This window comes from Vicia villosa, linkage group LG1 (genome assembly GCF_029867415.1).
Source record: "Vicia villosa cultivar HV-30 ecotype Madison, WI linkage group LG1, Vvil1.0, whole genome shotgun sequence".
Classification (NCBI taxonomy): domain Eukaryota; kingdom Viridiplantae; phylum Streptophyta; class Magnoliopsida; order Fabales; family Fabaceae; genus Vicia; species Vicia villosa.
In genome coordinates this window covers 88,478,987-88,503,562 of record NC_081180.1, presented here as the reverse complement: position 1 = coordinate 88,503,562, position 24,576 = coordinate 88,478,987, and the positions used below count along the sequence as shown (strand labels likewise).

The 24,576-nt window shown below is 42.3% G+C and overlaps 1 protein-coding gene across 2 annotated transcripts; it reads left to right on the top strand.

The window, feature by feature from the left end:
- The first annotated feature begins 20,906 nt into the window (after positions 1 to 20,906).
- Positions 20,907 to 24,217, top strand: LOC131643479 (pentatricopeptide repeat-containing protein At4g14850-like). Of its 2 annotated transcripts, XR_009296221.1 has the most exons (3): positions 20,907 to 22,686; positions 22,844 to 23,549; positions 23,629 to 24,217. XR_009296221.1 is itself a non-coding variant. In XM_058913705.1 (2 exons), the coding sequence occupies exons 1-2, from the start codon at positions 21,101 to 21,103 to the stop codon at positions 23,307 to 23,309; spliced, it is 2,052 nt and encodes a 683-aa protein (XP_058769688.1). In that variant the 5' UTR covers positions 20,907 to 21,100; the 3' UTR covers positions 23,310 to 24,217. The 2 variants fall into 2 exon arrangements, 1 of the variants encoding a protein (XP_058769688.1); XM_058913705.1 differs by having other exon boundaries at positions 22,844 to 24,217.
- The last annotated feature ends 359 nt before the right edge of the window (positions 24,218 to 24,576 follow it).

The following is a 24,576-nucleotide window of genomic DNA, read 5'->3' as shown; positions in this document are numbered from 1 at the left end:
AATCATTCATTTAAAAACCTTGTGATCCAATCTTCATATCATACCTTGTGATCTTGCTTTGTAGACCTATAAACCTCCAAATATATCCATAATCAGAAGTTTACACAAGCTTTTGAAGCATCGCCCAAGATATTTGATCATTAACCATTGATTCATGCTATTTCAAGACTAAAGGCAAGACTTCCATTTCAGAAAAGAAGCTTTAATCGCCAAAACTTTGTCTTGAGCCCACACCTTGTTACTTCTGCACCCAAAAACACTTCAAATCCAACAAGCAACCATCTAAGATGCAGAAGATTCCCCCTATGTTCTTGATTAAAGTTTGTAAAGGATATTGGAACCATAACTTTCTCATTCTTCATCAAGAAGCAAAGTGATACAACTTTTGTTTGAATCAACCAAATGGTCTGATTCCCCCCCCCATAAACCACAAATCTTCCTTATAAATAGAGGGTCTTGCATCTGTAATCAAACACACAGAAATTCTCAAAATCATTATCTCACTTGAAACTTCAAATTTGTCACTTTGCATAAACTTAGCATTTTTAAGTTCCAAGTGTTTTCTGTGTCAAACCACCATTCAAACACTTCACATACACCATATAAAAGCTATTTGATCATTCACATAACTTATGTAATACCTCAAACACAAACCTCCATTTTCACTTTTGTCATTTGCAAGTGTATTCGAGTAGAGCAATCCAAAGCAGTTCAAGGTGAGGTGAGCATTCAATTAGCATATCTAAGGTCCCAAGAAGCTGTTAGGATCATCATTTCATTTCTGGAAGTGTTTTAAACACTTATTCGATCATCATCTGCAGATGTAAGTTTTCAAACTTGACCACTTTAACTTCTATATCATTTTGAGCAAAACTCGATTCTATTGTGTTAGTTACAATGCAAGGATCAAAATCCCTCAACTGGTTGCCATTTACGTTGTGTATATATCATTTTATTTTATTTTGAAAATGTAGGCACTACGCCAAATTTAAGCTACTAAAGCGCAGCTACTAAAGCGCTTTTAGCAAAAGCGCTCTCGTAGGGTTCGCTAAAAACAAAATTAATAAACAAGGGAAAATGATGCAAAAAAAGCGCTCTGGTAGGGGGGGTATGAGAGCGCTTTCAAAAAGCGCTCTGGTAGGGGGGTATGAGAGCGCTTTTAAAAAGCGCTCTGGTAGGGGGGTTATGAAAGCGCTTTTAAAAGCGCTCTTATAGGGTGGGTGCTACGAAAGCGCTTTTGGGATAAAAGCGCTCTGGTATGGGGTGTTATTAAAGCGCTTTTGAAAAGCGCTCTGGTAGCCCATTTAAAAAATTATATATTTTACAAACACACGCGTTTTGTTTCAGATCCAAAACACGCGAAACCCTAGCATAGAAGAGAGAGAGAGAGAGAGAGAGAAAGAGGAAGAAGCTACACTCCATCGCCTCCACCCCGTTACAGCCGAAGAGGAGGCGGAGGAGGAGGTCGCAGTCCAAGTCCCCGTCGCCGTCACCAGTCTTCTTGTTCGCAACCTCCGCCATGACTGTAGGCAGGTTTCTTCTCCTTTTTCATCAAATCTTCCATTTTTTTCCTCCAGAATCAACAATTGAAATGGATTGTTTAACATCGTTGTGCATTTTTTGAAATGGATTGTTGTTGTTTATGTTTTGATTGGAATGAAAAGTGAGTATTTAATTGGAGATTAAGCAATATAAAAGTCCGCAGCTATACCCAAATTTTTATTTTTATTTTTCCCAAATTTTTATTTTTCTAGTAGTTGTATAAATTCACTTGTGAGTATTAGTGAGCATTCAACTGCATAAGTCTTTACTTTTCATGTTAAGGGCATGTTTAGGTGAAGTTATTTTAGCTTATCTGTTGACTGAAGTATGCACTTGTTATGGAAGACAATGCGAAAAGAACTTATGACATTTTCATTAGTTGTTTTAAGCTTATTTTGTTTAGCTCTCTTATTATAAACATTTCATATACAGGACTTGTTTGTTACATATTATAAAAAAAAATTTGTTTTATGTTGCTTGTTCAGAGTTTGATCCTTGTGTTGATTTTTATGTTTACTTCGTATGAAATCTTTTGATTTTTCTTGTTATGAATTTTTTTTTATGTTGGAAATTGGAATTGTGCAGGAATTTTGGGTTGGAAATGAAGAGCTTGTCAATCTGTATGAGAAGAGACTTGGTGATGCTGGATATATTCATTTTAAGCTCGGAAGGACTAACAACTGTAGGCAGGTTTCATCAACTTTTACATGATTCAAGATTTTCTATATGTAGTTAGTAATAATCACGTTTTTCTATTGTAGGTTGAGCTTCAAACAGTGGATGGACTGGTAAAGGATAGAACACAATGTGCCCCTGCCGATTATGTTCCACAGAATATGAATCAAGTAATGTACCCCGAAGTCTTCTGTGGCAGGATCGTTCGGGATCGTTCGGGGTACAGTTATTTGATTCATATTCTGTGACACAATACAACATAGCTCAGGTGACTACTGGTTCTCCACTAAAGCATCAATACAACATGCTCCAGATAATACAGGAAGCGTACATTGGTTGCATAAGAACTCGGAAGTTGTTTCCCATTTAGTTGTTTTGGTTTAGAAATATGTGAATTGGTTTAGTTGTTTTGGTTTAGAAATATGTATATTTGTATTTTGATTTACATTAATGGTATATAATATAATACTTTTTTTGTATATAATCGATATCGATTATAATGGTATATATCGATTTGAAATGATAAATTATAGGTTCATGAAAAAATACTGCCAAAAAATAGTAAATTACAGGTTCTAAAATATTGCTGCCAAAAGTGCAGGTTTAGAAATAATAAAAAGCATAAAAAAAAAAAACGCAACATACGAAAGCGCTTTTGAAAAAAGCGCTCTTATAGGGGTGCCTACCAGAGCGCTTTTTCCTGAAAAGCGCTCTTAAAGGGGGGCCTACAAGAGCGCTTTTTCCAGAAAAGCGCTCTTATAGGGGGGGCCTACCAGAGCGCTTTTAAAAGCGCTTTCGTAGCCTATGCCAGCGCTGGCTTTGGCAGCGCTTTAAAGCGCTGTTAAAGGCCAAAAAAAGCGCTTTTAAAAGCCTTGCGCGTTGTAGTGAGGGTTCTTGAGGATTTATAGAAAATTATTGAGTTATAGGTTGAATAAATTAATGTTATACATTTCTGAAATCGTTACAAAAATAGAACAAGTTTCAGATTTGTAGTTTTTAAAATGATTGAGTTTTGAGCATGCTGCATTTCTGGAAAATCACGAAATCAAGGAAGAAGATGGAGTTCATCTTCTGACTTCATGAACCGAGTCTAAAATATATTTAATAGTTTGTGTTTTAATTGTTGGATGAATCACCACCCCAGTGGTTGTGAGTTTTCCTTTTACTCTCTCTCCTTGCCAAGGGCGTGGGTTCGATCCCCCCTTTTGCCACTTTTCCATTTTATTTCATTTTTATCATTTCTCAAGTTAGTTTTACCATTTAATCATCTGTTTGAGTCATATGATTGTCAATAGCGCTTGGCCCAATGGCTAAGGTTTTAAGCTACAAACAAGAGAGCGTGGGTTCAAGACCTGCCAAGATCAAAACCTTATTTTTTATCATTAGTTTCTTCTCTTTTATTTCACAACTTTGGTTAATTATTTGAAATAGCAAATTAAATCATTTTTACTTGAAATTTTGTATACTCTTTTTTTACCTTATATATTTTACGAATATAATTAAAAATCCAAAAAATATTTATTATTTAATCAATTTTAAATAAAAACAAAAATGAAGCTTTTACGCCTTTTAAAGACCTTTTAAATCAAACTCTTTTTAATACTCCTCACCAATTGATTTGTTTTTACTTAGGAACTAATTAGGGCTAAAGATTAGTCAACCTTGAGAAGAGAAGCATGATCCCTTAGTTGATTCACCTAGGGTTTTGTTTTATTCAACTTTTAATTGATTAGGTTTAGGTTAATAAACATATACAAAACCCTAATCCATGCTCCTTGATCTTTTGATCCCAAAACAATACCATGTTAATTTAACTTGTTGCTATGATCTCTCCTTGTCATCCACTTGTACATATGCTTATTGATTTACATCTTTATTCATTTATACCTTGGTTATGTTATTTTACTTTTATATATATATATATATATATATATATATATATATTGTTCTGGACTGGGCCAAGGTTAGGCCCACTATGATTTTCGGCCCAATAAACCTCAGAGGCCCACGTTCCTCTACGGCCCTCCTACGCACTTAGGATGCCCACCTTAGACATGCTCGGCTGCCCTATATCCCCGGAGCATATGACACCCGACATGCTCGGCACTGACGACCCCGCAAACACCTTCGTTGCCGAGGACTCTGCTCCGCGCAGGGTTCCTTCACATTCAACCCTCCGAACAACTCGGATTCCACGTGGCTCCTGAAAGACCGCGTCTCCCTGGAACTTCGGAGCGGTTAACCAGGACAGAGGGCATACACGCACCTCCGATATTTCCGCTCAGGAAACCTGGCAGTCTCCTAGTTGGGCTTGGGGATCCAACCCAATAGCGAGATCATGGCCCAGCGCTGGGGGCTATATATACCCTCTTTGATTAGAGGGTCAGGTATTCAATTCTTACTCACTCTTAGCTAGTACTTGCGCTCCTTTGCTCGTCAACTTACTTTGGCATTGGAGTACCTTGCAGGTACACCCCCCTTCTCCTTCCTAGAAGATCCAGTCCGAGCAGCCTACGACGATTCTTCTGATCAGGTACGATCAGTGGCGCCGTCTGTGGGAAACTTGCTTCCCCATCTTTAACAAACAAAGATCAAAGCTAATCATCTCCAATCGTCATGGCTGACAACAACAACAACATCCCAAACGCTGACCCTTTCCTCCTTCACGAGCTGATCGAGGAATCCTCCCGCGAGCTAGCTAATCATCGTCGGGGGGATCGTCGGCGACAAAGGTCCGGGCATGAAACCCAGGACACTCAGCTGTTGCAGGTCCTGCAACAGGTCCAGAATGTCGACCATGTTCCCCCCGAAGGGCACGTTCAGAACGGCGAGCAGATCCGAACGACCAACGGGCCGGAACATGCCCAGAATGTGAATGAGACCGACCTCCGAGATGGGCAACATGCTTCCTCATTCACCCACACCTCTGAGAGACGGAGAGCCCGTCATGGGGAGGAAGAGGAACCACTCAACATTCCCGAGGACGCTGACCCCATCACCGTCCGCTTGCTCAAAGAAATACAACTGACGAACAGCCTCCTCAGAATTCAGGACGACCGAATTCACGAACTGGAAAGACAGCAACGACGTCGCCCCTCTCCACGGAAGCACTACAGGTCACGCTCCTATTCCTCCTCGCGCTCACCGCCGAGAAGATACCGTCGACGTTCCCCTTCCTCTTCAAGGTCTCCCCCGAGAAGACATCGCCGCCGGAGGACCCGTTCCCGTTCTCCACCCAGAAAGAACAGGAAGAACCAGAAACCTGAAGCCGCTGAACAAAGGAGCCCCTCCCCCGAACAGGGCCGTCGGGGCCCCTCCAAAGCTGCGTTGGGTGACAACCAAGAGGATTCCCGACGAAACAGGCACTACCATTCACCAGGACCAAGCGACGAGGAGGACTTCCGCAGCCCCTTGTCCGCCAGTATCCGGAGAGCCCACCTCCCTCGGGGGATGGAAAAACCGCCAGTATTGGACCAATACGACGGGACCACTGACCCCGACGGCCATATTCGGAGCATCGAAGCGGTCATGGACTATCACGTCGTCAGAGGCTCGATCAAGTGCCGCATTTTCCCGACCACCCTCAGGAAGGGAGCGATGAATTGGTACAGGAACCTCCCTCCGAACTCCATCCATTCCTGGACCGAGCTCAAAGAACTCTTCTTGAGCCACTTCACAGCCTCCCGACGACAACCAAAATCGGAAGCCAATCTCGAGGCCGTGGTACAAGGACCCAACGAACCTCTTCGGGATTACCTTGAAAGATTCAACAAGGAGGCCGTCCAAGTGCAGACGGCCGACTACATGAAGAGGTACATCTTGGAGCGAGGACTTCTCCCCGGCAGTGACTTCAAGAAGGCTATTAAGATTGAGGAGGTGCACTCGATGAATGCCCTCCTTCGCAAAGCAAAGGCATTCATCGACTTTGAGGAAGGCGAGGCAGCCGCGATCAAAGCCTCGAGGGGCAGTGATGCCGCTCGCAGCTCGAACCTCGAGGATCCAGGGTCACGCCGGGGACAAGACAAAAGAAGGGACGACAGGTCCCGAGATGTCAAAGAACGGCGAGGACCGGCAGGGCGTTTCAACGACTACACTCCTTTGAACACCTCCCGGGAGAAAATCCTGGCCGACTGCCAAAACGCCGAGTTCAAGAAATCCAACATCAGGCCCCCGAAGTCAAATCCTACAAGACCGGGGACGGACAAGTCCAAATACTGCAAGTATCACAAAAGTCACGGGCATATGACCGACGAATGCATACATCTCAAAGATGCCATAGAGACCCTGATCAAAGAGGGCCACCTGGCAAAATACACCAAGAAGGGAGAACCCTCCAGAAGAAACATCCCTCGAAACTCTGACGAGGGGAACTCACCAGACAGCAGACCGCTTCAAGTCGCACTGTCCGTAACTCGACCGGAAGACTTCATCCCTTCAGTCGGCGTGACGACCGCCCTCAGCACCTGGGAACATTTCCCCACCGCAATGGTCATCTCCAACGGCGGCGACCCCGGCTCTCTCACCGTCAGTTCAGTCAAGAGAAAGTTCGACGAGCTACTCAGCGCCAATGCCGATCTCGGCCCTACTCTGCGGAAATTCCGAGGAAAGTCAGAGCCAATCACTTTCTACCTCGAGGAACTGCCCGGCGGAGCTCCAAACGCCACCATTCCCCTCCTCGTCCGAGCCAGAATGGCAAACTTCGATGTTCAACGGGTCCTGGTAGATGAAGGTAGTTCTGTCGACATCATGTACTCTCACCTCTTCCGAACACTTCAGCTGGACGACTCGCACCTCACTCCCTATGTGGGTTCCGACCTCCAGGGTTTTAACGGAGCCACCACCAAATCATGGGGCTACGTCGAGCTGATTGTCACCTTCGGGGAAGGGGAAGCGTCCAGGCAAGTCAAAACCAGGTTTTTGGTGATCGACTGCAAAACATTGTACAACTGCATCATCGGACGCCCAACATTGGCCGAGCTAACCGCCGTGCCCTCCACGGTCCATCTGAAGATGAAGTTCTACACGAGGACAGGGAAAGTGGCCACCATCAACGCCGACATTGAAGCTGCGAGGAGGATCTTCGATGCATCCGTCAAAAGACTAGAGCTGATCTCCCCTCCGACCAGCTCCAACAAAAAACCAAGAGCCGAAGACAAGCATCCTCAGGAAGCTCAGGTTCCAACGGCCAACGTCAGCTCAGTCGACCTCGATGCAAGGTTTACGCAAGAAGAACTGAAGACCGGGGAAGAGACACAATCAAAGGCCCCTCATCCCGTCCGGCCTGTCCCCGACGGAGATTTCGAGCTGATTCCCCTGGGGGATAACCCCGACAGAGCAGTGAAGATCGGCAAAGGCATCCCTGACCTGCCGAGGAAGCAACTCGTAGCCTGCCTTCGAGCCAATGCCGACCTGTTCGCCTGGAGCGCCGCAGAGATGCCCGGACTCGACCCTGAGGTCGCCTGCCACCACCTCTCCATCAATCCAACCGCCAAGGCCGTAGTACAACGTAGGCGTCGGCAGTCTCCCGAGAAAGCGGAGGCTGCCGAGAAAGCTGTAAAAGACCTCCTAGAGGCAAATTTTATTTCCGAGGCCAAGTATTCAACTTGGCTCTCAAACGTTGTACTTGTTAAAAAATCTAATGGAAAATGGAGAATGTGTGTTGATTATACTGATGTTAACCGGGCATGTCCAAAGGACGCCTACCCTTTACCTAATATTGATAGACTGGTCGACAACTCGGCCGGCTATAAACTGTTGTCTTTCATGGACGCTTATTCTGGTTACAACCAGATTCCCATGGCGAAATGCGACAAGCAATGCACGGCTTTCATGACCGAATCGGGCAATTATTACTACAACGTAATGCCCTTCGGACTCAAAAACGCCGGGGCAACTTACCAGCGGATGATGAACAAGGTCTTCCGAGGGGAAATCGGCGACACGCTCGAGGTGTATATGGACGACATGATCGTCAAATCTCGAGAAGACTCCGACCACACGCTTCATCTCGAGCGAGTCTTCGGGCAGGCCAGGTCCTGCAGGATGCGCTTCAATCCGGAGAAGTGCACCTTCGGAGTACGGGCAGGTAAATTCCTCGGCTTCTACTTAACAGAACGAGGAATAGAAGCCAACCCTGATAAATGCCGAGCATTCTCAGACCTCCCTACCCCCACCAATAAAAAATCCATCCAAGTACTAAACGGAATGCTCACGGCATTATCCCGCTTCGTCGCGAAATCCGCCCAGCATGCACTTCCATTCTTTAAGCTTCTTCGGAAGGAAGCAGCTTTCGAGTGGTCCGAGGAATGCGAACAAGCATTATCCCACCTCAAACAAGTGATATCCAAACCCCCGGTGCTATCCCGACCAGACAGCAACGAGGTTCTCTATCTCTACTTGGCCGTTTCAGGCGAGGCGGCCAGCGCGGCCCTGATCCGAGAAACGGAAGACGGGCAGAAGCCGGTGTACTTCACTAGCAAAGCCCTTCAAGGGCCCGAGGTCCGCTATCAACAGATAGAAAAAATCGCGCTGGCCCTAATAAAGGCCGCCAGAAGACTGAGGTACTACTTCCTCGCCCACACTATTGTCGTCCGGACAGACCAACCGATCAAACAGCTTCTCAGCCGACCAGACATGGCCGGGAGAATGCTGAGGTGGTCCCTCGAACTGTCCGAGTTCGACATACAATACGAGGGCAGGAAAGCGTTAAAAGCCCAAGCACTCGCCGACTTCGTGGCCGAGATGACGACGATCTCCAACTCCCCAACACCCACCGAGAATAAGTGGACCATCTATGTTGATGGCGCCTCAAGCCACGCGGGCAGCGGAGCCGGTATCATCTTGGAGAACGACGAGGGGCTCGTCATCAAAGTATCCTTAGTCCTATCCTTCACCACATCGAACAACCAGGCCGAGTACGAAGCCCTCCTAGCGGGCCTACGCCTCGCCGAGGACGTGGGCGCTCGGGAAGTCATGATTTATACCGACTCTCAACTGGTCGCGTCCCAAGTTAGCGGCGATTACCAGGCCAAAAACGACACACTAGCCGAGTATCTATCGCTCGTCAAAGAAAAGATGAAAGGATTCACAAAGGCAGACGTCGCACACATCCCTCGGGAACACAACTCGCGGGCCGACCTTTTATCCAAGCTTGCGAGCACGAGAAAGAAGGGAGGGAACAAGTCAGTGATACAAGAAATCTTGTCCGATCCAAGCATAGGCAAAAACACGCAAGCCATACAAGTGTTTGCCATCGGAGACGACCATTGCTGGATGACCCCGGTGTACAAATACATCACGAACGACGAGCTCCCCGACGACCCGAAGGAAGCCTCAGCCATTAAGAGGAGAGCCTGCTCGTACACAGTCATCGAAAATAAACTCTACCGACGAGGCTTCTCCGTCCCCCTCCTTAAATGCATCGACGGCTCGCAAGCACTGGAAGTACTGCAAGAGCTTCACGAGGGGATTAACGGCCAGCATCTCGGCGGTCGGTCGCTGGCGAGGAAAGCCCTCAGAGCCGGCTATTATTGGCCGACTATGCAGCAGGACGCCAAAGAGCATGTTCAGAAATGCGACAGATGTCAGCGGCATGCCGACATGCACCTAGCTCCCCCCAACGAGCTTAAATCCCTCTCCTCTCCTTGGCCTTTCTCCACCTGGGGAATGGACCTCCTCGGCCCTTTCCCAGTCGGATCATACCAGAATAAGTACCTGGTGGTCGCCGTGGATTACTTCACGAAATGGATAGAGGCCGAAACTCTCGCCAAGATCACGTCTCAAAACGTGCTACGCTTCTACAAACGAAACATACTCGCTCGGTTCGGGGTGCCACAGGCTATAATCACCGACAATGGCACCCAATTCACCGACAGGAAGTTCCAAGAATTCGTGGCCAAGCTCGGCACAAAACAGCACTTCACCTCAGTCGAACACCCTCAAACGAACGGGCAGGCGGAGGCAGCCAACCGAGTCATCCTCCGAGGACTGAAAAGGAGGCTCGGCGAAGCTAAAAAAGCTTGGGTCGAGGAACTACATAGTGTACTTTGGGCGTATAGGACGACGCCCCATTCGAGCACGGGCGAGACTCCTTTCAGATTAACCTACGGCACCGAAGCCGTAATCCCCGTGGAAATCCGAGAACCTTCTCGGCGCACCGAATCCCCCCTCGAGGAAGAACTTAACGACGAGGCCATGAGGGAAGAGCTCGATATGGTAGAGGAGATCCGAGCAGGATCCTCCCTCCGAGAAGCTAAACTAAAACAGCAAATAGCTCTTCGCCAAAACGCCAAAGTTATAAAGCGCGAATTTGAAATCGGCGCCCTAGTGCTCCGCAGAAACATGAAAGACTCGCGCGAGGGAAAACTAGCCCCGAACTGGGAAGGCCCATACCGAGTTTATGACAAAACCGAGAATGGCGCCTACTACCTCGAGAATCTCCTCGGCGAAAAACTTGCTCGTCCCTGGAACGCTGAAAAACTCAGACGTTATTACAGTTAAACATAAACCAAAACGCCCGGCACCTGACCCAAACTCAGGTAACAGACGGGCATGGATCCACGTCGTCGGTACGGACGTGAGTATTCCACGACAGCAACTGTCGATCCCCATCGTCAGATGGACGGACCGACCTCTCGGCGGATTCTACACCTAGACCCTCCGAGGAAGTACCTGCATGGCAGAACCCCAGCTCGCGATGGGATCGTTCACGCCGCGAACGCTTGGCCACAACCGCGGTCTCGCGCTCGCTAAAAGCGCACACCTGCTCTGCGCACCCGGTCCGTACTCAACACGCCCGGGCAATCAATCTAGGCCGAGCACAGTCCACAAAACCGATAATATCACAAGTATATAGGTAACTCTCCGGCGTATCCGAGCATAAATCATCAGTTACCTAAAGCGATCGAAAAATATTCTAAGTATGGAGGAAATACCTCGTCATACGAGCACAACAGGAAAGTTATCAAAACACGAGAATACAACGATAACACTGAAGGTGCAGATAAACAGATATAAGCAAGCAAGATTATAAAACATTAAAATTGCCGACCAACTTGGTCGACGATGTCCAAAAGTTACAATCAAAATGCCGGGCACGCAGGGCCCCCAAAGTAGTCCGGGCATTACCCAACAAAAGATAAAATGGCACGCAGGCCGAAGAAGAAGGGCACGCAGGCCCAAGACCACTACCTACTCTTCACTCTCTGGAGACTCGGGCACCAACGCGCCGTCCACAATCTTCGAAGAAAGCCCGACATTATCCTCCTTCAAACCAGGGTTTAGAAGCCTAAGTTGACGAACAGCACGCTCGAAACCGACTTCAGCCATGTCGGCCAAGCTTATCTTCAGGCTATCTATCTTCTCCACGAATTCAGCCCTAGTCCGCAGAGCGGCCACATCCGACGACTCGTCAGCCGAGGGAGCCCACTCAAGCTGAAGGTCGGCAAGCTTTTTCTTCTCCGCCGCAATCTCCCCGTCCTTCTGCTTGAGAACCGCATCGATCTTTCTCTTCAACTCCTTGCGATCAGTCTCCAGGGTCTTCACCCTGTCCTCGACAGTCTTCTTTGCCGCCTCCGCCTCCTTCAGGGCCTCGGACGAGCCCGAGCCACCATTGGCTAACATTTGGGCCATCCCCAAAACCCTCATCACGGCTGCACCGTCGCACGCCAGCTGTTTCTGAAGGGACGGAGGGTCCATCTCACCGATCCGACGAGCTTCATCCGGAGAGGTAAGTAGGGGAAACTTCTCAAAATAACCTCCATCCTTGTAGCAAGGAGGCAATATAAAGCCACGCTCGGGACCTAAGCTCGACGGCTCATGGCGTCCACCCTCGGTAGCACGAGACCTCTTGGAAGCCCTCTCGTCCTCCTTCATCCGAGGAGAACCTGCGGAGGCCGAGTTCTCTGCAGCACCAGTTCCCCGATTCTTCTTCTTCTGATTCCTCCTTGCATCCAGAGCCATCTTCAGGACTGGGTCCTCCTTCTCCGGCATAGCATCTGCAAAGAAAAAATAAAAGGAGTTAGCGAAAACACAGGACAGAAGAGGAAAAGCTGGGCGAACGAACACGACCTAACAACGACCGGGTCTCCTCGGGAGTCCGACAAGATAACAGAGCCTTGGTATTAATAGGCCGTTGCTCCACAACCGGCACACCATTCTCGTCCAACACGGGATTCCCATTCCTCGTCACCCACCGGGACATAGTGAAGCTATCTACGTATTTGCATAGGACCGAGTAAGACTCTGCGTCGTGCTCGTCCAGGTCCCCATCTTCCCAAACGTAATGCTTAGGGGGAGACGAAAAGTGACCTTTCCACCAGAAAAACGGGAACCTTGTGCAGAATTCCCTTGCTACCTGCCCGTCCTCACCCCTCACTAGATCCCCGTCGGCGTCACGAAGGACCACGGAATCCGACACATCGTAGTAAGCCGTCGGGCTGAGCGGACGAACAACAAAGTATCGATCCTTGAAACCCTTCACAGAGTCAGTGTACATCCCGAAGAGCTTCCGCTCGGCATTTTTGAACGAAACCCAGCCATATCGCCCGTCTGCCGCCTGCCTTTGGACGCGAAAACACCGGCCAAACAATGCGGTCGTGGCACCAATACCCAAATAATTACAGACGATCTCGAATGCTCGCATAAAAGCAAAAGAATTGAGATGCAATTGGGACGGCGCCAAGTTTAGAAACGCCATCATCGATTTCTGAAAGTCAGAGAAGGGCATTCGGAAGCCGAGCTCCTTGAACACATATTCATACATCGCGAAGCCATCCCTGTTGAACCGAGAGCATATGCGCTCGTCCGGAGACGGGCACATCACTTGGTAATTCGGCGCTTCACCCTCTCTCAAAACCTCGATTTCTGTGAAGGCCCCGTCTAGAGACTCAGTGTATCGGGAAGTGACCGTTAAGGCTTCCTCGGCTATCCAGTCGGACGCAACCGTGCATTCGTAACTAAACAAGGGCATCGGGGAGACCCCTCCCTCCGCGTCGGAACCCGGAGAACCAGCATGGTCATTGTCGACCAGAGAGGGCGCGTTTTGATCCTCGATGATCTCAACATCGGAGCTAGTGGCCGTCGAGCCGTCCGACTCGCTACTCCATGAGTCAGATTCCGAGCTGGACTTCGAGCTGGCGCTCGAATCAGATCCACCTGCACGCAGAAGGGAGAAAGTGAATTCGACAGTTCATCAAATCCACCCTTCCACCGCAATGCAAGCGAAAGGGTATAGCAGGAGCGGCGGAGCCCCCGGCTAAACCCCCATCGAGGAAAGACGCCCGTCAGCCGGGGACTCGCGAAATGTCTAAACAGGCACAACGGTCTGACGCCGACGTCATCTGGTCCACCGACCCACACTAACCCCCGGGCATCGCCTGGATAACCCAGGGAGGAAGCACAACCTCTCGTCGGATCCAGCTTACGTTTACGACGACGACCACGGGGACGAAGCGCACAAATCTTAAGGAAATGAATAAAGCAACGAAGAGAGAAGCGAACTTACTTGAAGACATGATGACGATGACCGGATGAGCTTCTCGGCAGACGAATAGTATGCTGAATAATCTGGAAGAGTATCTTCCGAGGAGAGCCTGTCTGATGCCGAGCAGGTAAACAGAGAGAGGGAAACTTCCAAATGAGAGGATTCGCCCCCTTTTATAGGGAAAGGGCTCGGAAGGCGAAGCGTCGCCTCTCCTGACAAGCGCCGCCTCCTAGACCCTAGGCCATTATTAAATATGCCACGTCAGCGCGTGTCACCCACGCGCGACGTTTCGTCCCTCCACAGGTTGTTCCTCCGAGCACATCTGGTTGACGAGGAGCCATCTCATCGAGCATCTCCCCGGCCCGAGCATCAGGTAAAGTCACAGCTTCTTGACCAGAAAACTCCGGCTTGGGGGGCTCCTGTTCTGGACTGGGCCAAGGTTAGGCCCACTATGATTTTCGGCCCAATAAACCTCAGAGGCCCACGTTCCTCTACGGCCCTCCTACGCACTTAGGATGCCCACCTTAGACATGCTCGGCTGCCCTATATCCCCGGAGCATATGACACCCGACATGCTCGGCACTAACGACCCCGCAAACACCTTCGTTGCCGAGGACTCTGCTCCGCGCAGGGTTCCTTCACATTCAACCCTCCGAACAACTCGGATTCCACGTGGCTCCTGAAAGACCGTGTCTCCCTGGAACTTCGGAGCGGCTAACCAGGACAGAGGGCATACACGCACCTCTAATATTTCCGCTCAGGAAACCTGGCAGTTTCCTAGTTGGGCTTGGGGATCCAACCCAATAGCGAGATCATGGCCCAGCGCTGGGGGCTATATATACCCTTTTTGATTAGAGGGTCAGGTATTCAATTCTTACTCACTCTTAGCTAGTACTTGCGCTCCTTTGCTCGTCAACTTACTTTGGCATTGGAGTACCTTGCAGGTACACCCCCCTTCTCCTTCCTAGAAGATCCAGTCCGAGCAGCCTACGACGATCCTTCTGATCAGGTACGATCATATATATATATATATATATATATATATATATAGACACACACACACATTGTTGAACTAATCCTATATTCATGAGACATTCATCCATCATCACATCATATTCATATATACATGATATGATCTTGAGGTATGTCATTCTTTTATTCATCAACCTTTTATACTATAGTTTATACATTGATATCTTGTTTATCTTAAACTCACCCTAGATCGTATCCATGATACACACGGTATATCACACGCACCACTTGAGATATTCATAATGAATGATTGTTTAAGATGTTGTCTAAAACTCCAAAGGAATCTGAATGGTATTGACTAAAACTGTCAAGGTACTCACTCTCTTTTCCAACTCTTTTACTTTGTGCTTAGTATTGTTAAAGCTTAGCATTTTCTCCTTGTTCTAAAAATGATTTTGTATTGTTAAAGCTCAACCTCTTTTAAATCAACATTGGTTTTATATTGTTAAAGCTCATCCACCACTCTTTTAAATTATCTTTTCCTTGTATTGTTAAAACTTGACACTTTTTAAAAATTTGTTAAGTATTGTTAAAGCTTAACATTTTAAAAATCTGTTGAGTATTGTTAAAGCTCAACACCCAAAAAGATTTTTTTCACTTGGCTCTTTATTTCCTTTTTTTAAAGAGGAACTACAAATGCTTTAACTTTCCTATTGCACTTAAGGAGTATGTAGACACACGATGCAATGTCGTGTCGAGCACACTTTTAATAAAATTTCTTTTCTCACCTCCCATTCTATTTTAAAAAAAAAACATAAGCATTTTATAATGACAATAACAATAATAATATATTTTAAAAAGGTTCATACGGAGTACCGTAGATGTGATGGGTGCTACTATCTTCCCCTTGCATAACCAACCCCCGAATCTAAGATCTCTGTCTTTTTATTAGTTTTGTTTTAAAAACTTTTGTGGATTTTATTTCGCTCTTTTTTCAATTTTCTTTGGAAACAATAAAGCGCGGTGACGACTCTACTAAAATGTCTGAGCTAAGTCAATCAATGACTTTGGTCTCAAAATTTCACCGCTACAATTAGCATGTTTATTATTTCCGAACTAAACCTCCGATGAAGATTCATTTTTGGGTTAATTGGATTCTGAGCAACTTGAGACTAACTTGAATCTTTGGTTACACAGAGAGATTAAAGACGATGATAGAATTAAAATAATAGACATATTTGTTTCGTACATATCTATTGCAGATGACAATGACGATATCCAACATCGTTGGTTGCTAGTTAAGAATGAGAATCCTGTTTGGGATATGATGTTTGGAACATATGATATTATTTTTATTGTTGTATGTGTTGTTGTTTAGCCGTATCGGTTTTGTTGTAACAAAAACTTGTTATCAAAATTAAATTCTAAGTTTACAAAATAATTTAACAACATAATTAATTATTATCTAGAACTTGTTCTTACATTCGGACAATGTGTTCGTGTGTGACCGGTAAGATGACATATACCAATTTTTTTTTCTATTTTGTCAATCGTATCAATTTCAGTTCTAATATGTGTGATGGCATAGCGACCTTTTATCTTCTTTTTCATGTTTTTGTTACAGAAAATTACACCCTTTGGTAGGTAGACCAGTATTCCTCTCTAGCTATCACTGAGAAGTTATTGTTGTAGGCATACATCGAATAAGTTTACGAACTTGTAAACGTCGGATAAATGCAAGAATGCGTCTTGGTGAACACTGGAACATGCGACAATAACATGAGATCAATGTACACATACGACTTGATACTTTTCTTAGTTGCATTAACCTTTATGTTATTCGACATGATAGTATCCCATTGTCCGCTCCTCATTGTGGTCTATTGTATTCAAACAATGAAATTATAATTTTTATGGTCAAATTTTGAGATAAGATTTAAAGAAAAATGAGATTCATCTCACTTTAAATTCTCATTATAATATCTAACTAAATTTTTTGTTAACTATAATTATTTTTAATAAATTAAAATTATTATAAGTATATCTCTTAAAATAGTTCAGATATAACATAAAAGTTAGGCAAAAATCAATTTTTAAAATATTTAAGAATAATCCTCGTATTTTTATATTTCAAAGAAAATTATTTCTAAAAGTAAATATAGTAAATATAGCAACTCAGTATTTCTCAAAAAAAAAAAAAAAACTACTAAAAATGAAACAAACACTCATCTATTCACTAAAATATGAATATTTGTTTCGTCAAAAAAATTTAATAAAAATGAAATAAACACTCATCTATTCACTAAAATATGAGTGTTTGTTTTGACCGAGTAGTCTTTTTATTTTATTTTTATAAGCAAATTTCAATAACAACAAAGAATACTTACCCATAATACATTAGGGAGAATTCATAGATTTCAAAGGAATTCGTATATGTTTGGATCTTGCTGAAAATGATTTTGGATTCAGTTAGATCCTCTATTCACTAAAATATGAAAAATCCGACGTATCAGTGACTCAATCATAAATTATTTTTCAAACAAGTCCAAACAAAATGCATATAAGTTTAAGTTTGGGTAGGATTTGATAATGTGACCTACCCATCTCCAATGTTAAATAATAATTCAAAGATCGTGACAGGGGGAAAAATCATACTCAATTATGAGGATAATCATGCTAAATTTGCTTACATGAATCAGGATCCGTTTGTTACACATTTTATAGAATATTTTTAATATCTTTTTAAAGGATAATTTAAAAAAACATCAAATCAGTAATTTGTATAAATAGTTTGTCGAAATTAAATTATTTTAAGTATTTTATTATTTTGTTACAATTTTTAAATGATAGTGTTTTTTTAGAAAAATGAAAAGTTGTTTTGAGCAAGTTATTAAAAACCATTATTTTAAAAGATATTTCTTTTTGTGATTTTAATTATGTTAAAACTCTATTATTAAATATATAAGTTAGTTATTGAATGTCAAAATTCCTCTTTTAATTTTTAATTAATAAATTCAAAATAATCTATAGTATTTTTGAATAAATTATCATAAAAATTAATTTTTAAAATATAAAATTAAAATCAGTTTTTGAAAAACTATAAAAAACGAGTCTTTCAATTTCAGTTGAGTTTGTTTTTCTAAAAACTTTAACTATTCATGATAGAATTCTTACATGAGAAAAAAGTAAAGGAGAATATAATTATGAGAGAATATTATTTTTATTGGAAGAAGTACATGATTTATATAGTCAATTAGTCAATGAGAATAATTAACTACTTAATCAGTATATTTCTGAGGAGAGTTTAGTTTGTATATTTATCATATTGAATTACTTATTTATAAAATGTATCACTTTTTATTATATATTTAATTCTTCTCTAAGATAAGTCGTCTGATATGGAAGTGAGTGAATGATGTGTCCTTATTCTGTAACCACTCCCTTGAATATTAAGAAATCAACGGTCAATTTCCTGAGTGATTTTTTTTTAAAGAGGCCTTGGATTCAGGCTTAATGCAGCTATAAATTCTTCAACACCGCGGTTGAGAGGGACAATCTAACTCTAATACAAAAATACATAGATACATATCTTCTCACCTTTATGTGAGCTATCTCTCAGCCTCATAGCAAATTTTAAAGCCTTTAATAGACCCTTATTCACTGTAAGTTGTCATGCATTTGTTTTTTTAGCCAGTACATAACCAATTATCTAATTAGATAAAGAGACATAAGTAACTATTCATGGAAAATGAAATACATTTACTATATTTATAGTATGAAATTTCAACTCCAACAAAAAGTCAGATAATCATTGGTGAAAAAGAATATGAAATGCGAGAAATACATTGCTTAAAAATATTTAACCATCCATTTTTCTTATGAACCAAGGCTGAAATGTAAATTAGGCTAAATAAATTATTTTTGCTTAACTATACATTATCGTTATGGATAAAAGTTAAAATGATAAGCATCTTAAACAATTTCTTCGGTGACATTCAAGAGACCTAACACGCTTCTACAAGGCTCCCTTGATGTTTCTAACTTTTCTCATGATTAACATCTCTTTGAAAACAAATTGATATCTTCATACCAACATATGATTGTACTTGCAGAATCTCCTGTATTTATGGCGCCAAAACAAATTTTCATAAAAACAAAGAACAAGCCAATATTATCAAATTTATTAAGGGTTTGAATGAGAAGTTCTCCCATGTACATTTTGAGATCATGCTAATGGAACTCTTTCGCGCCTTAGATAAAATGTTTTCTTATGTTTTAAGTCAAGAACGTCAACTCCTTTTTCCTAAGGCATGTGATTCCGCATCACACCAAGAATCCATGACCATACAAGTCCAAACAAAATAAATTGGTAGAGGATGTTGTTTAAACCTTAATTATTATTGTGGAAAAGAAAGACAACAATTTGGCTTTGATTGTGGCTTAAACCCTAGAATCAATTAATATTGTACCCATGACAATCACACCAATCACACAGTGGAAACTTGTTTTTCTCAAGTATGGTTACCCACACAACTTCCAATAAATAGGACCCAGATCCAAAGTCAACCTTTTCATTGACTCTTATTATGCACAACCAGATCATAATAATCAAACCAACATCAATCCCACCCTATCAGCGATTCAAGATCAATATCAACATATTCTTAACATGCTCCAACATGAGAATTTCTCTATGCTCAACTCTCACCATAATTAAGAATTTCTTGATACACAGTTTATGGTATCTCAAACTCCTAATGTAAACTTTATCTCTTATCTTTTTGGGTAAGAAAATACTTTTAGGACTTTACCTACAAGTGACACACATCACATCACTAACTCTTTTCAAAATTTTAGGGTATACATGAAATTTTTTCTCAATATTTATTCCATTTCTTAACCTGTGTCTTATACTTAAGCTAGTAAAACCAATTGTTCGAAATTGGCTATATGAAAAACTTTGATGCCTTATCTTCCACAAAACTTGGTCTATTGTTGACCTCCCACCATGTAAAACTCACATTAGTTGAAAATGGGTGTTAAAGTTGAAACACTATTATTATGAAAATATTTAATGGTATAAAAAACACCTTGTGGGAAATGGTACACTCATCTTTAAGAATTGGACTATTTTGACCCTTTTTATTGAGTAATAAAGTTAACCAATATAAGATCCCTTTTAGTCTTAACAACAATTAATAAATGGTTCTTAGAACAATTGAATACGAACAATGCATTCCTCTATGGTAACCTCTATGAGTATTTTACATGACCATGCCTCATGGAACTCAAGTTCACAATATTGCACACACCTCCACTTAGGTTTGAAAGTTTCTCAAGTCTATCAATAGACTTAAGCAAGCAAATAGGCAGTGGTTGCTGCTTCCGTCGCGCCACTCCTTGTCATGTTCATCAACCGTCATGCCTCCCTCTCTCATCGCACCGTATCTCTCTCTGTCAATCACCATGTCTTCCTCTTCTGCGTTTTTCATGTTCATTCCCGACACTAGATTGCTGATATTTTCACCAAATGTCTCCTTAAAGTTCTTTTTGATAATTTTCAGACCAATCTAAGCATCCTTCAACTTCCCTCTTCGACTGCGGAGGTATGATAAAATATGTATTTATATTTGTATATAAGTCACACATCAACTATAACATGTAATGAATTGTAAAAGTCTATATATATATATATATATATATATATATATATATATATATATATATATATATATAAAACAGTCTCCGTAGTGCTATTCTCACATAGTTGATCTCAATATCTTACAGATAGTATAACTATAATGCACCGTCAATTAAATAAGTGTATCTCTAAAACAAAGTCAAAATTTATTGTCGTCAATGCACCTTTGAATTCTATTTAGGTGTGTATCAATTTATTTTCAAAAGTGGGTAAATTAATAAGGAATGCGTGGGTGTGTATGAGGTGGTTCTGGAGATGCATTTCAAGAATATATTTTGGAAAAAATGAGGTCAAACTCACTTTAGGACGTATTTTGATGTGGAAGGAGTGTGTCTGAAAATGTATTTCCAAAATCTAAAAAGACTTTTTTTTTTTCTTAGGATATTTTTCGACCATTCAGGGTGGAATAAGCATTTCCCTTAAATTTGATTGTTCTAACCTTTTCTTAATTAGTTATGATTTTCTAGCTCAATTGTTAATTTTTTAGCCCAGTCATATGTTTTTGGGCTAATCATTTCGAAACATGTAGTCCAGTTCATTTTAGCACCTCTTTTTCATTTGATAACTTAAGCGCCTCCGTAACGTTGGCAATGTATGCAGGAGAATCTACAAGCTGAAAACCAATCCGAATAAACTTCCATGCACCATTGTACCTTAATAGTATGATCAAAAAACAATAAACTTGCATGCACCATTGTATTGTACCTTAATATTATCGAAACAACTCAATGAACTTACATCCTCAAAATCTGCTAGGAAGTTTACTCGAATCAGCTGTTTCAACTCGTTGTTCAATCCTTGGTCGTGCTGTTCATGCACACATCATCAGAACCCATGACACCCCTCTCCCATCTTTCCTCTCCAACCACCTCGTCAACATGTACTCCAAACTCGACCTTATCAACTCAGCTCAACTCGTTCTCTCACACGCTCACCTCCCCACCGTTGTTACTTGGACCTCTCTCATCTCTGGTTGCGTCCATAACCGTCGTTTCCATGCTGCTATTCTCCATTTCACCAACATGCGTCGTGACTCCGTTTATCCTAACGACTTCACGTATCCTTGTGTTTTCAAAGCTTCGGCTTCGTTGAACATGCCATTGACTGGTAAACAAGTTCATGCTCTTGCGTTTAAAGGTGGGCAAATATATGATGTGTTTGTTGGATGCAGTGCTTTTGACATGTATAGTAAAACTGGGCTTCGTGTTGATGCCTGCAAGATGTTTGATGAAATGCCTCATAGAAACTTGGCTACGTGGAATGCTTATATTTCTAATGCGGTTCATGATGGGCGGTGTATGGATGCGATTACGGCGTTTAAAGAGTTTCTTTGTGTGCATGGAGAGGCGAATTCGATTACGTTTTGTGCGTTTTTGAATGCGTGTGTTGATATGTTGAGGTTGAATCTTGGGCGGCAGTTACATTCGTTTATAGTTCGGTTTGGATACAAAGAGGATGTTTCGGTTGCTAATGGGCTTATTGATTTTTATGGAAAATGTGGGGATGTTGTATCTTCTGAAATGGTTTTTAGTAGAATTGGGAGGAAGAATGTTGTTTCGTGGTGCTCTATGCTTGCTGCTCTTGTGCAAAACCATGAGGAAGAGAGGGCTTGTATGGTTTTCTTGCAGGCAAGGAAAGAAGTTGAGCCAACAGATTTCATGATATCGAGTATGCTCAGTGCTTGTGCTGAGCTTGGAGAACTTGAATTAGGTAGGTCAGTTCATGCTCTTGCTGTCAAGGCATGTGTTGAAGAGAATATATTTGTTGGGAGTGCACTTGTTGACTTGTATGGAAAATGTGGAAGCATAGAGAATGCTGAGCAAGTTTTCAATGAAATGCCTGAAAGGAACCTAGTCACATGGAATGCAATGATAGGTGGATATGCACATCAAGGTGACGTTGACATGGCTTTGCGTCTATTTGAGGAGATGACATTGGGTGGCCGTGGTATTGCGCCAAGTTATGTGACTCTAGTTTCTGTACTCTCAGCATGTAGTAGAGCTGGGTCAGTAAAGAGAGGCATGGAGATATTTGAATCAATGAGATTGAACTATGGGATTGTACCAGGTGCTGAGCATTATGCTTGTATTGTGGACCTTCTAGGGAGATCTGGTTTGGTGGACCGCGCTTATGAATTTATTCAAAATATGCCGATTCAGCCCACTATTTCAGTTTGGGGAGCTTTACTCGGGGCTTGTAGGATGCACGGGAAAACAAAATTGGGAAAAATCGCAGCTGAAAAATTATTTGAGCTCGATCATGTTGACTCTGGCAACCATGTAGTTCTTTCTAATATGCTTGCATCTGCTGGCAGGTATTAATTTTAAACCATGCGAACTAATTTTCTTTCTTGAATGTATGGTTTTCTCCCTTTTTCTTGTTTTTTTTCCCTTTTATTTTCTACAATCGCTAACATACGACTTAAACATTATCATAGATCTTACAGCCATGCTTGTAATTGTTAAATGCAGATGGGAAGAAGCCACTGTTGTCAGGAAGGAAATGAAAGACATTGGTATTAAGAAAAATGTTGGCTATAGTTGGATTGCTGTAAAGAACAGAACCCATGTTTTCCAAGCAAAGGATAGTTCCCATGAAAGGAACTCTGAAATTCAGGCTATGCTAGGTAAACTCAGAGGGGAGATGAAGGAGGCCGGGTACGTTCCTGATGCCAATCTATCACTCTTTGATTTAGAAGATGAAGAAAAAGCTTCGGAAGTGTGGTACCACAGTGAAAAAATTGCTCTTGCTTTTGGTCTCATAGCTCTGCCTCAAGGAGTGCCTATAAGGATCACGAAAAATCTTAGGATTTGTGGAGATTGTCATAGTGCCATTAAGTTCATCTCCAGAATTGTTGGAAGAGAAATTATTGTGAGAGATAATCATCGTTTTCATCGCTTTAAGGATGGTTGTTGTTCTTGTAAAGACTATTGGTAATACTTTTTTTGTTATATTTATTCATACATTCCTCAAAAGATATAGCAAAACAGAAAAGCAGAAGAAAAGGAGAGAAAATATTCTTACTTGTAGTTGTAAAAGTGTCATTTGCACCCCATTTTTCTATTATTATTTAACACCACCTGTTCGTATCGGCCAAAGGTCCAATAGCATAAGGTTCATTTATCCAATCTGCTCCATTGAGCTCAAGATATAAATGCCTTCACAAAGGCTTTTTAGGTACACGATCTCTAGTCTCCACTTTCATTATCTTGAACCCTAAACTACTGACTTGAGCGTTGGAGTGTTAACCATGCAGGTACCCTCCATTGATCTGTCGTATCGGAGATTAACCATGCTGATTCAAAATCAACTTCGGTTAACGACGTCGAGTCAAGATCAACGTCTCCGGTTCAAGAAGCATTGTGATCGCAACCTCCATGCACGGTGCCGCATCACATAATTACTCAGGAAGATTAATGTCAAAGGCTGGAATTTCGAGCTTGTACCATTTGGTGCTGGACGACGAATATGCCCCGGCTTAATTCTTGCTAATAGGATGCTGCTATTAATGTTGGGATCATTGGTCAACTCATTCGATTGGAAGCTTGAAGGTAACATGAAACCAGAAAACATGAACATGGATGATAAATTCGGCATTACCTTGCAAAAGGATCAACCCCTTCGAGTTGTTCACGTCCGAATAAGCAAATAAAGTGTCATGATTCTGTATTCATGTGACAAATGTTACTGCTGCATACTGCTTCATACAATAATACAACATTGTTGCTAATTATAAATCAAAATGATATACTATATCAGTATAAAATGTAATTGTAATCATGAATAACAAGGAATCCTGTTGTAATATTTAAAATTAAGAAGTTCCTTTTTAATTTTTAGTTTTCCAGAGAAATTATCTTTAATTTTTCATTCAAAATTTTGAACTTTACCATCAAAATTTTACTTCTTGTTGTCAAGATTAAATTTTCCCACAGTTTTGTACAATAATTTTTCTGTTGATCTTGTGTCTGTCAATAATGATTAATGTTTTTAGTAGCTAGTTTGTTTCACTTGCACACAGAATTCTGGTTAGCTCACTTTGGCATCATTAAAATATATTAGAAGAAAAATAATCAAAGCGACAACCCAACATAAATAGAAATTTACATAAACAAGAATAAGAGTAACAATAAGATAGAAAAACAGATCAAGAATAATATCTTAGCAATGAAAGCAAGAATTGCAAGTACAAGTATCTTGTTAT

What these genes read in the sequence shown, in the direction of transcription:
- LOC131643479 (XM_058913705.1), top strand. Translation starts at nt 21,101, where the DNA reads ATGAACTTACATCCTCAAAATCTGCTAGGAAGTTTACTCGAATCAGCT. An exon ending in ATGCTTGCATCTGCTGGCAG is followed by an intron (nt 22,687 to 22,843) that starts GTATTAATTTTA and finishes TGTTAAATGCAG; the next exon opens with ATGGGAAGAAGCCACTGTTG.